This window comes from Channa argus, chromosome 12, assembly GCF_033026475.1.
Source record: "Channa argus isolate prfri chromosome 12, Channa argus male v1.0, whole genome shotgun sequence".
Classification (NCBI taxonomy): domain Eukaryota; kingdom Metazoa; phylum Chordata; class Actinopteri; order Anabantiformes; family Channidae; genus Channa; species Channa argus.
This window is the reverse complement of record NC_090208.1, coordinates 19633387-19647086: the sequence shown is the minus strand read 5'-3', so window position 1 is coordinate 19647086 and position 13700 is coordinate 19633387. Positions and strand designations below refer to the sequence as shown.

Here is a 13700-nt window from a genome sequence, read left to right as displayed (position 1 = left end):
TGGCGCGGTTGACCTACAGGGCGCCGGTGGAAATTGGGCTGGTTTTAGTCTCGGATGGAGAGGAAGACGGCATTTTCGTAGGCAGAGAGAGAAGAGGAAATCCAAGAGTGTAGGACTGACAGTAGGGACTTTGAATGTTGAGACTATGACAGGAAAGCTTAGAGAGTTGATTGACATGATGCAGAGAAGGAAGGTGGACATACTGTGTTTCCAGGGACCAGGTGGAAAGGTAGCAAGGTTAGAAGCTTAGAAGAAGGTTTCAAGTTGTTTTACCACGGGTCAGATAGGAAGAGAAATGGAGTAGGAGTTATCCTGAAAGAGGAGTTTGTAAGGAATGTTTTAAAAGGTGAAAACAGTATCAGACAGGTTGATGAGTCTGAAGCTAGAAATACAAGGTGTGATGTTCAGTGTTGTTAGTTGGTTATGTCCCACAGGATGTGAGTTAGAAGGGAAGGAGAAATTCTGGAGTAAGTTAGTGATGCAGAGCATTCCCAGAGGTGAGAGAGTGGCAATTGGTGGAGATTTTAGTGGACATGATGGTGAAGGGAACAGAGATGAGGAGAATGTGGTGGGAAGGTTTGTTCTTCAGGCCAGTAACGCAGAAGGACAGATGGTGTTGGACTTTGCAAAGAGGATGGAAATGGCTGTAGTGAACACTTTCTTCCAGAAGAGGTAGGAACGTAGGGTGAGCGGATGGTAGAAGCACTGAGGTGGAAGCTCTGAGCCCCTTCCTGTTTGCTCTGGTGATGGACAGGCTGACAGATGAGGTTAGACAGGAATCTCCATGGACTATGATGTTTGCAGATGAAAGTAATCTTTGGTGAGAGCAGGGAGCAGGTGGGGAAAAATCTAGAGAGGTGGAGGTCTTCTCTGGAAAGCAGATGAATGAAGGTGAATGAAGAAGCCGCAGCAAGACAAAATGTGTGTGTGAATGAGGGACCCAAGTGGAACGGTGATTTTAATGACTTAGGGTCAACGGTTCAGAACAACGGAGAGTGTGGAAAAAAAGTGAAGAGGCGAGTGCAAGCAGGTTGAAACGGGTGGAGAAAAGTGTCAGTTGTGTGATAAAAGAGTATTGGTAAGAATAAAAGGAAAGGTGTTCAAGACATTGGTGAGATCAGCAATGTTTTACAGCTTAGAGACAGTGGCACTGAAGAAAAGACAGGAGGCAGAGCTGGAGGTAGCAGAGCTTAAGATGTTGAGGTTCGCTTTGGGAGTGACGAGGATGGACAGGATCAGGAACGAGCACATCAGAGGGACAGCTCATGTTAGATGTTTCCGAGATAAAGTCAGAGAGGCCAGATTGAGGTGGTTTGGACATGTTCAGAAGAGAGACTGTAAATATATCGGTAGAAAGATACTATGGTTGGAGCTGCCAGGCAGGAGGTCTAGAGGAAGACCAAAGAGGAGATTTATGGATGTAGTGCGAGAGGACATGAAGTTAGTCGGTGTGAGAGAAGAGCATGCAGAAGACAGGGTTAGATGGAGGCAGATGATTCGCTGTGGTGACCCCTGAAGGAGAACGGCCGAAAGGAAAAGAAGATGATCCATGTCATTAATCATCTAGGTCATGGTTATCCCAAGGGGCTGTTAATTGAATCTGGACTTGTAGTTCTTAAAGTTGTTTAACCTCTAATTCAAACATAGAGCTTGGCTTAGTTGTGGATAGCAAGCTATAACAGCTGCTGGTCAATATTAACCAACTGTGCATGTGGGTAACATTAATGTTAATTCTTTAACTCTGATGCTAAGCATTTGCTTCCCAATTCCGATGATAGAAATTTTTTTTTCCAAGGCTCAAAAGGGCTTGTCCTAACAAGACAGCAGTTTGCATCAGAAGTATAAGTAAAAGAGATTTAGAACCATAAAAAATATGTAGGAAAACTCAACAGTCAGACTAGTGGGATTCAGCTTCCAATTAATATTCCAGTTGTTTTGAATACCCCCTGCTGAAGCTGAAGCAGCAAGACAGTCAGGAAGAGACAGCTAGTGCAGAAGCAACAGGTCAAATTAATATAATTGAATTTAATATATTAATTAAATTATGATTACATTAAGAATACGTGTGTGTATGTTCTTGTACTTCCTAATTAATGAAGACTAAAATAAGTATTGCAGTTTTGTAAAGTGAGCAAATTTTGGCTGGTCCTCACTTCTTTAAAGGGCGGTTTCAGAGCTAAGACTTGATTTTAGAGTTAGGGTTAGAATCAGTTTAGGAATTAGGTTAAGGTTGATGTAAAGCATCACTGAAGTGCTGAATGCTTGCTTTCACCTAATACTTCCCTTTTTTCACTCAGTCTTTTACCAATTTAGGCATAATGCTTACAATACATACAAGTAACTTTACTTGCACTGCTCTTCACGTTGCTAATTTACAATAAATTCATAATTCAAACTTAGGTAACATCAGTGGTTAAACAGTTTTATTTATCAGCCTGGTAACTCAGTGGGTAGAGGACTAGGCTGGGCTGTGAACATCCTAGCCCATGCACCAGGTGTGCCCCAGTGGTAGCTCTCCAGGTGCTGCCTGGCCTTTAAATCTTGAGATATGAACAGATACACTCTAAACAATCCAACTATTTAATGATGCAAATGTGATAAAAAAAAAATTAACAGGCTTAATACAAATGCAATTTTTATCAAAATTAAGAATTGTGCAACCTGACCAAAACCTGCAAAACAAACAAACTGCAATAATACTCCTGAAATTTCTCATAATGAAATCGCTTGCAAAACATGCCACAAGAAAATGTGCTACTCTTTTTGTTTACTCTATTTTACTCTTTTTATTTCTTTTTTAAAAAATAGTCACATTTCATTGTAGATATTCTTCAGAGGAGAAAAAAAAAATCTAATTGAAGTTTGTTGAGATACTAATAATTTTGAACATTTTAAGCAAGTGCCAGAGAGAAAGAGAAAGAACAATAGGTGGACTTACCCAACGATCTGATTGAAGTACCGCCTGTAACCTTCCAAAGTTTCATGCTAGAAATGTAAAAAGAGAAACAAAGGGAGGGACAGACAGAAATAGAGAAAGGAGTAAAGAGTTTAACAGCAGGGGAAAAATACAGAAACAATACCAAAAAAAAACCCAACCCTGTTATGATTAATATAAAGGTTCATCAAAAGGTGCCAGATGGAGATTCCTTGTAAACAAACAAAACCTAAGTTCATGTCCGGTGGTATGCACTAAAAATCATTATGTACATTTGTGTCTAAATATAATAAACAAGTTACAGTACCAAAGTTTGAAACATTAAAATGTGAAATGTATATCCATATCTATGTTTACATGGTTATACACTGCAGTATCTTCTTCATTGCATTTTTGGCATTGTTCTGCAAATCTTGGTCTACTATTGCCCCCTGTAGATCAGTTGATCAGCATGTCACGTATGCATGTGCAAACTTTGAGGAACTAAATCAGTGAAAAAACTATACTAAAATTCTATAGGTCAAAATCCCCACAGGGTACCTTTAAGACCTATAAACAAGTAAACAGGAAACTAATTCACGTTAGAAACCAATATTTAATATTTCTTCAGACATTATCTAAAGCATAAAACCTGAAATTGTTTCAATAATGTTGTCATGCATTAACAAGTGTGCAGGAGAAGGGTACTGTAAGTAAAGTTAGGAGTGTAAAATAAAAGTGCACAAACTGGCACAAACACACAAAGTGGTGGTGCAGGGTCATACCATGTTAGAGTTTGGCTGCAGTACAAGGCGGGCCTGTTTCCTCCTCTGCTTTCTGTAGTAGTTCTCAAACGTGTCACGCAAACCCTAAAACACAAACTAGAGGTAAGAATGGGTGGCTGGATAGATGGAATGCTGGATGTCTGACAGTCTTTTCAGCTTTACAGACGTACATGAATTGTATTTAAGATCAGTTTAGGATGATAAAACAAAGTTTGCAAAACCCCATCAATCCATTCATCATCTTTAACTGCTGATCTTGTTCAGAGTCACAGTGGGGCTGGAGCTTATCCCAGCTGTCACTGACAACCATTCACACTCCTATTCAGCTCTACTGGCAATTTAGAGTCACCAACTAAACTAGCATGCATGTCTTCAGACTGTGGGAGGAAACCAGAGTATCCGGAGGAAACCCACGCAGGTACAGGGAGAACATGCAAAATCCACACAGAAAGGCCAAGGTCGACATGAAGATTTGAACTTGTGGCATTCTAGATAACCACTCCAGTACCATGTAAAAGCTTATTTATTTGTAAATAGGCAGTTTAAAAATGTGTATTTTCTGTTGTATTCCTTTTTAAGAGACTTTGAACATGGCTCAAATGCAGAAATAATTGACTGTCAGTAGATTGTGTACAAATTAACAACACTGGTAGAGTGAGTGGTAAAAAAACAAAGCAAGACTACAACAAAAGCATAGTGTGTATTGTCCAGGAGGTCACAAGGAAACCTAGGGTAATGTCTAGGATATTTGAAGCCCCTTTTGCAGCCCCTAAGATCAATGTTTATGAGTCCATCATCACGAGGCCATGGAACAACAATAGTGTTTATGACATTTTAAGGAGGAAGCCACTACTCTCATCCACGTTCCTCGTCTACAGTTTGTTCAAGAGCATGAGACCAAAGTAGAACTTTATAGCTAGAATGAGAAGCATTATGTTTGGAGACAGTATTTTTGCTTTTCTTATACATTATGGTATTAGATTTAGGGAACAAAATAGGTAAATGATAAGCTAAGTGCTTTTATACAAAGCACTTTACGATGTTGCTTTATATTCACAAGCAACCAACTACTCTTGCTGTTGAATGTCCCACATTTCAATCTAATACATGTTCAGCTGTCAGAAATACCATTATGTGCTCTTTCAGCTAAACTGTAAAATGAGCTGCAATTTGTTGCACTTCATTGCTGACAATAGTGACCTTACCAGCCAAACAGTGAAAGTTTTTTGAAGCTGGTATTAATTTCAAGGAAATTCAATGGGTTATAACTATAGAAAGCAGGAGGTCAAGTAAGCGTGAGGCAGAGAAGAGGCTGTGTGTGTGTGTGTGTGTGTGTGTGTGTGTGTGTGTGTGTGTGTGTGTGTGTGTGTGTGGACAAGTGATTAGGAATGATAACCAATGTGTCTTTGATGACTCAAACTGGTTCCTGTTCAGTTTTGGTTGGCGTCACTGGTCAGACATCAAACTAAAACACACTGAGAAACAGTGAACTTTCTAAACTTGACCACTTCATATCTCATCCTTCCATTACATAGAAGCTCTTTCTCTCTTATCTCTCTCTCTGCTTTGTGTGTATGAGTGAGTGAATGACAGAAAGAGACTTGTGGCCTATCTGAGGACCAGACCAGGACCCTCAGTCCTTTGGTGAGCTCAGAGATAAGAGCCCAGGACTGGGCAGATAACATAACATTCCCCCATTGCCTACCAGCCAAATCAATGGAACAGCACACACATATCGGTAGTGCTGACCATTAGGCTGTTAAAAACATTCGCATCTATGTATGTGGTGACTACCACCTGCCGTAACTGTGATAGGTTGCAGTAAGATAGAAAAGTAAAAAAGAAACAATCAACCAATTTGAGAAAAATCTCTAATACATGCACTTTTTTTGAACTAACCGTACATACATTCCCATAATGCAAACATGATTTATGAATGACTTTCTGAAAAAATTCTTGTCTCATGTCCAACAAGCAATAACTCTAATGACAAGCAAACAGACTACTCTCTGCTTTCTATAGTTTTGATCATCAAGTAAATTCAATTTATAAATAAATATGATTAATTAAAACAAATTACAAAAATTTAAAAAGATTATCTAAAGCAGCTTTGACATTAGAGCTCAACTATTGCCAAAGTGTACCTTTGCCTAAACAAAACCTATTGAAAGCACATCACAAAGCTTTAATCAAAACAATAAAATAGATGGAAATATGAATCTCACCGGTCAAGATGTACATAGTGTTTTGAAACTGCATTTAGTTTAATGTGAAAAGTGCTTTCTTTAATTCCCTGTTTGACCACGTTGAACAATGTGTATTCAACCAATGAGTGGTATCAAAGGGCCTTGAACTCTTTATTGAATGTGTTCACCCTCCCTGAGAGAGCAGAGGTGAAACATAGGGCTAGCTCTGTGTGTTTGTGTGTGTGTGTGTGTCCCCTACTATATCAACAGTAGAGTCAAGGAAATGTACGGAAACAAGAGAAAATGTAAACAGCAGAAGAGAAACAACAGTAAGAGAATGAAAAAAAAAGCATAATGAAGCATAATCAAACACAAAAATGGATGAGATTAGAGAAACTAAGAGACCTACTAAAAAATATCACATTAATTAAAAAAATTAAGAAAAAAGTGCTATGGACCAAAATGTTTTTACAAGCCTTTTGCTGTACTGTTAACCTGCATTGTTTGGGCATTCACACTTTTTTAATTAACTGCAATTATATAGTCAGTGGAAACCCAGTGGTTTCACTCAATCTGTGTCACACAGAGACCAAAGGTGCCCAATTATTTGACAGGCAAATGTTGAAGAAAAGCTGAACTTTAAGTAAATATGCTGTGACAAGGAGTAGTGGCATCTGGGCGAGAGACAGTGGGGAGTGTACCTTCCTTTGGCAGATACATCAGAAAACAGCTGTTCCACACAATACAGACCCCAGCGATTTGTTGACTTTAGTGTGAACACTTAATAGTTAGTCAACTATTGTACTGAATCTTGTAACATAAATGTTTGCAAACCACTCCAATTTTGTGCAGCAGTTTTGACTCCGACAAAGAAGATAAAATAAAAGCTTAGGAGTTATGAGTTTCTCTACGAGACTTTAAATTTGACTTGTGTCAAGAGCACAAATTTATATTTTCATAAATGTTGAACTAAACATAAAACTAATGAACTGTACTGATGTAGCCACAGGATTTCATCATTTAGTTGCAGCAATGATCATGTACGAAGAATACCTGAGGTCTTCAGAGCAGTCCAGTGAGTTCCAGCTGTCCTTCTCTGGTACAATCTGACCACTGTGTTACTGCTTACATCTATGACCCTCCTCTCTCTGCTCAGCTCAACGTGTTGGGCCCAAGGCCTATGTTTACACTGATCACAACTCTGTCCACATTTCTCAATATACAGCATGTGTGCAAGTGTAACAAAGGAGTATTGTTTGGGCCTGATGCTGCTTGACTACTGCTGGAAAATCATAGTCTTTAAACATGGAAAAGAGAAGGAAATATGGACGAACAGCGAAGGAGGAGATAAAAAAAGAAAATGTGGAGAAAGTGTAGTCTTGATTGCAAATGGGATTCCATATCCAGGTTTACTTGAAAAATAAATTAAACAGTTACATTCACATGACTCTTATTTAACAATTACAATGTAAATGTGTGTATGTGATTTTTCAGTCTACCCCATACCCAGTGTAGCAAACTGTGCTGGATATTCTAGTTTTTTTTTTCTAATGGTAAATCCACTTCTCTGCTCAATGGTCTACATTAATGCTTTAATGGATAAAACAGCTTCTGTGAATGTGTGAGTAATACCTTGCATTAGTCACCGCCCCAAATGTCTGAGAGAGAGGCAGACAGGTGAACAATTTAGCAAGGCTGAGTTTAAAAGGTCTTACCTATCCACACCATCCAGGGACAGAAAATGGTCTTTTCCGTTCACTCTCTAAGTATCTTTTTTCCGCTGACCTTCCCTCATTGCTCTCTCGCCCCTATAGTTACTCCTTTCTAATCTCTCCCTCTTTGTGTTGTGCTTACCCTTGTCTTCCTGTTTTGCCCCTTAAACCCCCTTGTGACCTCTCTGCTTTCCTCCCATATCTTCACTCCTTATCGCTGATTCACTCTCTCCATGCTTCTTCCTGTAAACACCATCATTACACCTCTTTTCTCTCTTCAGTCATTGGTAAGATTTTCTCCTCTCCTCTCATTCATCACTTTTTTGTTCCCTAGATTTTTCCAGGTCTTTACCCTTGTGTTTAGTCTTCAGTGCAAATGATCATGTCTTCCCCTTTTGTAACATGTGCTCTTTTTAAATACACACTTCCTTTATAAACTAGTGCTATCATCATTGCAGCCTTCCTTCTGCCTTCTTTACTACGGCCGGCTGGAATTGCTATTTATCCAGCAGCTTGAATTACTACTTGTAGCCTCAGTCCAAGTAAAGTAGTCGACCACAAGTGTATCTTAACTTGACTCTGTCTCTCCTCTTTTTCAATCTCTGCTCCTTCATTCCCCACCTTGAAATCTTCCGTTGTCACCCTTGTAAACGTTTTTTGACATCTCTCCTTCTCCTCTATCATCAAACCTTTTCCCAGTTCCCTCCTTATACTCTCTTTATCATCTAACCCCTTTTACCCTTTCTCTAACCTCACTCTCCCTTTTGACTCCCTCCTTCCATGGCTTTACCCGTTCACTTTCTCCTTCCTGTCAAAGTTCAAGCACTTCCTATCCCCCTGCCAGAGAGCCCCACAGACACACTAACACACACAGAACAGAAACAGGCGACCCTCTGGCTGTGTTGGCCCGGTCACAACCCCTATGGGGGGGGGAGAGAGAGAGAGAGAGAGAGAGAGACTTTTTCTCTCTCTCTCACACACACACAAAATGAGAGACCCCAAAAGTGCAAGTAACCCAGTCATGTCCCAGTCAACACTTCCACTCATGTCGCTTTCACTATATATGAGATGAGACACACATTCTCTCTGTGACACACACACACACACACACACACACACACACACACACACACACACACCAGCAGCCTGGTTGGAATGAAGCCAGTTTCAAGCCGGAGGCCTCATCTTTCAACATCATATAGCCATCTCTCTGTAAACAATTCTCCCCGAGTACGGGCACAAACAGATTTGCAAAACTGTTGCTGCCCCTTTGGTTTCACATTTGGAATTTGGATTCAGAACTTTTTTTTATTACCAAGGAATAAAAAAAACTCACCAGGACAGTGTAGATATGCAGACAACGGTAAACTGGGGAGAAGTCCACCAAGTCCTGAGCTCCAGGGACCTAGAAAGAGAAATACATTGTACCATCAGGCTTAATGTACACCTAATGCACAGTGACAGAAAGACAAATAGGATTAAAGAGATCATGGTTTTATTAGTGGTGGTGTTGAATGATACCCAATAATTGTTTTTCGGGGTATAGTTTTAGATCACAGGTGATACCGATGCAGACTGAGAGAAAGAAAAATAGAAAAGAGATAAGATTAACTCGTTTCAACACTTCTGCAGTTCAAAAGTCATATCATCTGCCTTTCATACTTCTTTCCTTCCTTCTGCAACCATCCGTCATTCTATTGCTTCCAACCCTACGCAAAAATTCAGATTTTTGGTCACATCACGGCACGATTTACCCATTTTAAAAACAAAAAGCATTAAAAAAAAACAAAAAACGGACATGTGCCCTTTTGCCCTTTTCAAACTTTGCTTTCTGGAAAAATCATTGGTGGTGCAACACAATGACAGCTTTGATGTAATGTACACAAACACTCCTGAAACAATACAAACACACAGAGTCAAATACAGAATAGAGGATGGGAAGAGTGAAAGTTAGAGGTATAGTTTGAAATAATACAAGCGTGTAAAGTGTAAGCATAAGTGTAAAGTTTAGAATTAAGGCTGGAAATTAAGGACAATGGGGGGGGGGTTACAAAAATGAGAATCTAGAGCAAGTGTAAGAAAAACAGGAAGAAGAAATAGGAAAGAAAATGACAGGGAAGAAAGAAAGTAGAAATGACAATTGTGCTCAAAAATATATAAGAAGGATGATGGAAGACCATAAAACTGAAAAAAACAAGCAACAACAAAAAATTAAATTAAATTAAATTAAAAAAATTAAGAAATGAGAGAGAGTGAAGACGAGAATGAAAGCGCGAGAGAAAATACAGTAAGAATAAATAAGCATAAGTGATCAAACAACAACAATAAGTAATAAATGAACAGACACATGGGGAAAGACTGTAAATGAAGGGAAGGGATAGGAAGAGAAAGAGACGGCAGGGTCAGGCATGGCGTGAGGAGGTGGGATGCCAGTGGTTGGCATTGCTACAGTCATCGGCGCCAACGCGGTCATAACCCTGTCCACAACTGGGTCAGGCCTTTGTTCTAGCCAAGGTCTTCTTGAGAAAAAGGTTGAGTCAAGGTTACAGGACGTAAATAAGCCAAGGGGGCGACAGGGACCTTAAAACAGAATGGTAGCATTGGGGTGACAAGTTCAGCTCTATTCTCTTCAAATTCATTGTACTTTGCCTTCCTTGATTGTGAACAACAGGGGCTGCAAAAAGGAACTTTGATCCCGTGAGGGATGACTTCAAAAGTTCAGTGTCACAATGCTTTGTCCAATTTGGAATAATGACAGACTTGCTTTATTTCACCATTTGACCTTTTATCATTCAATCTGTAAACATGTTATTGATGTACTTTACCTATTGCTTTGATTTGTGTACAATTTACTTGATGTGTGTGATTTGGCATTTCCTGAATCCCCCCGCCCCTCCGTCATGATAAAAAGTTACAGCACCTGGCACCACTCTGACTGTACCAGAGAAGGACATCTCACCTTTACACATGGCAAATCACCATTTGAAGTGAGTCTGAATAACACCCTTTAACCGATATCAGAAAACTGGAGAGAGAGGGATTTGTGAAGCTATTCCACTATCCAAAATGCAAGCTGTAAGGATTACAAAACCTGCTTCAATCTCAGCCACTCAGAGATGAATTTGATATTCTCTGGTAACAAAAAAATGGGGTGGAATAGCAGAGACAGATTCAGTTTTAAATGAGTCATCTACATTGTCTATGACTGTTTTATATGTTATCCTCTGATCAAAGGTCAGAGAGACAAAAAGTTGCAAAATTACTCACAATTAGTGTGATGCATTTGAATTTTGATAAAATTTTATCTTTAAAAAGGGGTCAAACTGTGCCATTTGAAGGATGTGTGCGGCTTCAATACAGTATGTGTGTTTTTTTTAGTGACTTTGGTTTCCTCACTTCATCCTCATCTTCTTCATCCTCCACATCCAGAATGCCCGAGTCTTGTTCTGAAAAAGGACTGCCACCATGTGCATCACTCTCTGTTCCTCCAGTGACTGCCTGCGCCTCCCTTCTGCTACGTCGTCCGATCAGAGCCCTCGGCTGTGTAGAGACGGAGCTGTCCAAAGAGCGCTGTACCTGGGCCTGAAGCACGGCAGAAGTATGTTAGAAAGCCATAGGCAGCAAAATCAAATCAAAAAATTTCTTTGGGGGGGTAACTCCCTGCTTAGCTTCCGTCTAGTTTTTTGGTACATTTCCTAGAACCCTTTTCAAAAAGCATAAAGGACGTAGAGGAAATGTTAATGTCAAGGTACAGAATCTAAAACCAAATGTTTATTGTTATTAAACATTCTGTTTATTGTTATTATTGGCTAAGTAATCAAACTCCATTGTAGGTAGGTTGATGTACAAAAAGAAATTCAAATTGAAGTAAAAACATTTTTTATTTAAAAACAAACATGTGTTGTGGGCAAGTGGGCAATAATGTCTACCTCTCAAGTGTCACATTTGATTTCCCACATTTTAGGAAATGCATAGAAACTGCAGAGGATGGTGTAATAAGGTCATTTCTTGAGACATGTATGACCAGCCACTCCTTGTCCCTTGAAAATACCACCCTTGGAAATGATAAATATAAACGTGAGTTACCAAAACACTTAAGATTGCACCAGAGGGAAAACAGCAGGACAGGAAGGGAAGAACGTGCAGGATGAAGAGTCAATAAAAGCAAAAAGAAACCACATAAAGATTAGTGCTGAGGACCTGAAAGCCAAGAAAAGGACAGCCAAGGTGTTTGATTTATGCTTTAGCTCAAAAAACACTTTTAAAATTTAAGTTTAAATTTACGCCAATCATCTTAAAGTCACGTTTAAAGTTTCCTGAGTTGAATTTCATTAGAAGAACATGTAGATATGTATTCATATGTAGCATAAACCCTGAGCAACAATCTTTTCAATTAAGCTTCCCAAAATAAACAGAAAAAGGTGGGGCGAAGACATTAGGAAATAAAAGCCATGTCCTGTCTCTGTCACTATTTGGGGAACATTATGGTAAATGATTCATTCTGTTCCCACTGCAGCAGTGCTGGATAAGGAATACTAAAAATAAAATAATCAAACAGCAGGAAGGTTTTTTTTTTGTTTGTTTTTTTTTATTATTGGAAGCTTGTATCCAAAACAAAATGAAAACAGTCAAGTTTTTTTAGGACGGGCCTGCCTACGAATCGTTGAGTGGCAAACTATCGTTTGGTATTATTCTACATGTTTAAAGATGCCTTTATAATGTGTCCCAACTTTTCTGTTTCTTAGGGTAAGAGATAAAATATCGTTAACTCTGCAAACTTCCACGTCAAGTCTCATTCACAGCATGGCAACTAACATTTTGTTTGGGAAAACCATGTTATGGGGGGGAAACCCTGTAAGTGCATCTTTCCATCCACACCCAGATCTGCCTCAGGTTCTTTAAAAAAAGAAAAAACAAAAACAAAAAAAAAACTATGTGAATGCCGCCGCTTCCTTTGCTCGCCGGCGCCAGCACGTAGGCTAACTTATGCGCTTAAATCTGTCGATAAGGACGTCAATAAATACGTCAGAGATTTCAAGCCGCTCTATTTCAGCCATTAATGACACCAGTAATGAGAAAAACTGGTGTTCATAGGAGGGTGGATATGCACAAACCCGGAAGAACACAATATTAGCAATGGTGAAAGAATACAATGCCATCTTTGATCTAATGCCCACACGAATGCATTTGTACACACACATAGAAGAATAATGAGTCATGTAAGACAATAAGTGCCAAGGAAATCAGTCGAAGATCTCATTCCTATGCATTCAAAAATACCAAGGTATGCCCTCGCTTTTGAGGAAAGAGGAATAGGTAACAAACAATAGCCACAAATATGCAGAGAGCTTTCATTAATTCTTTGACTCTTAATCAACAAGTAAATATAGCTGAAAAAGGAAAAACAAGTCAGAATCATCCATGAGAAACTCCAAACATAAAAAGGAAATGGCACAGACCTTCAGAACGATTCTAATCCTTTCAAATGGATGTTTTCTTTCTTTCCACATACAACCTAACACAACTGGACCTCAAACAGCAACCCATGAGAGACAGATACAAAAGACTGAAAAGCATCTTTCCTTCAGTATGCAACTCTGCAGATCCAGACGTCAGCACCTACGTCAAGTTATTCCACTTACTGTAGTGGCTGAATTCAACTCTTTCGCATTACTTAAAAGGTGTATTTGTGTCATGAAGCATCAATTGACACTGTATATACAAACACACAGAGACAGCAACATTCATTCTATTCATCAGACAATACCAAGTGCTGTTGTAAATTAAAACCTTTTAAACCCTGTCATTTATTTCATTTATCATTAGGTGGGCATTCAATGTGGCACTTGAAGCTCAAGTGTGAGAATGTGCGTCATCTATTGCGCAAAATCTCATTGGGGAAAAAAGAAAAGTAAAACAGAGATACATGGGAAAAAAGATCAAGGTAGAAAATTAGAGAATGATGAAGAAAAGGTAGACAAGGAGAAAAGACTAGGGCGGGGGAGTGAAAAGAAAATGGCAATGGACCAGACAGAAGCATTAAAATGACCACAGAGAAAGCAAGAAAAATCTGCAAGAAACAAGTGGACCTGAGGAGATATTA

The 13700-nt window shown here is 39.2% G+C and overlaps 1 protein-coding gene across 4 annotated transcripts in view; it reads right to left on the bottom strand.

Moving 5' to 3' along the window:
• exoc6b (exocyst complex component 6B) overlaps positions 1-13700 on the bottom strand; it is an 84602-nt gene that overhangs the window by 53480 nt on the left and 17422 nt on the right. For 2 of the 4 annotated variants that reach the window (XM_067524271.1, XM_067524272.1), the window contains exons 7-10: positions 10994-11179; positions 8934-9002; positions 3700-3783; positions 2939-2985 (exon numbers count right to left, since the gene is read on the bottom strand). In XM_067524271.1, the coding sequence (XP_067380372.1) occupies positions 2939-2985; positions 3700-3783; positions 8934-9002; positions 10994-11179 (386 nt within the window). The remainder of the gene's footprint in view (positions 1-2938; positions 2986-3699; positions 3784-8933; positions 9003-10993; positions 11180-13700) is intronic. The other 2 variants (XM_067524273.1, XM_067524274.1) reach the window with 2 other exon arrangements.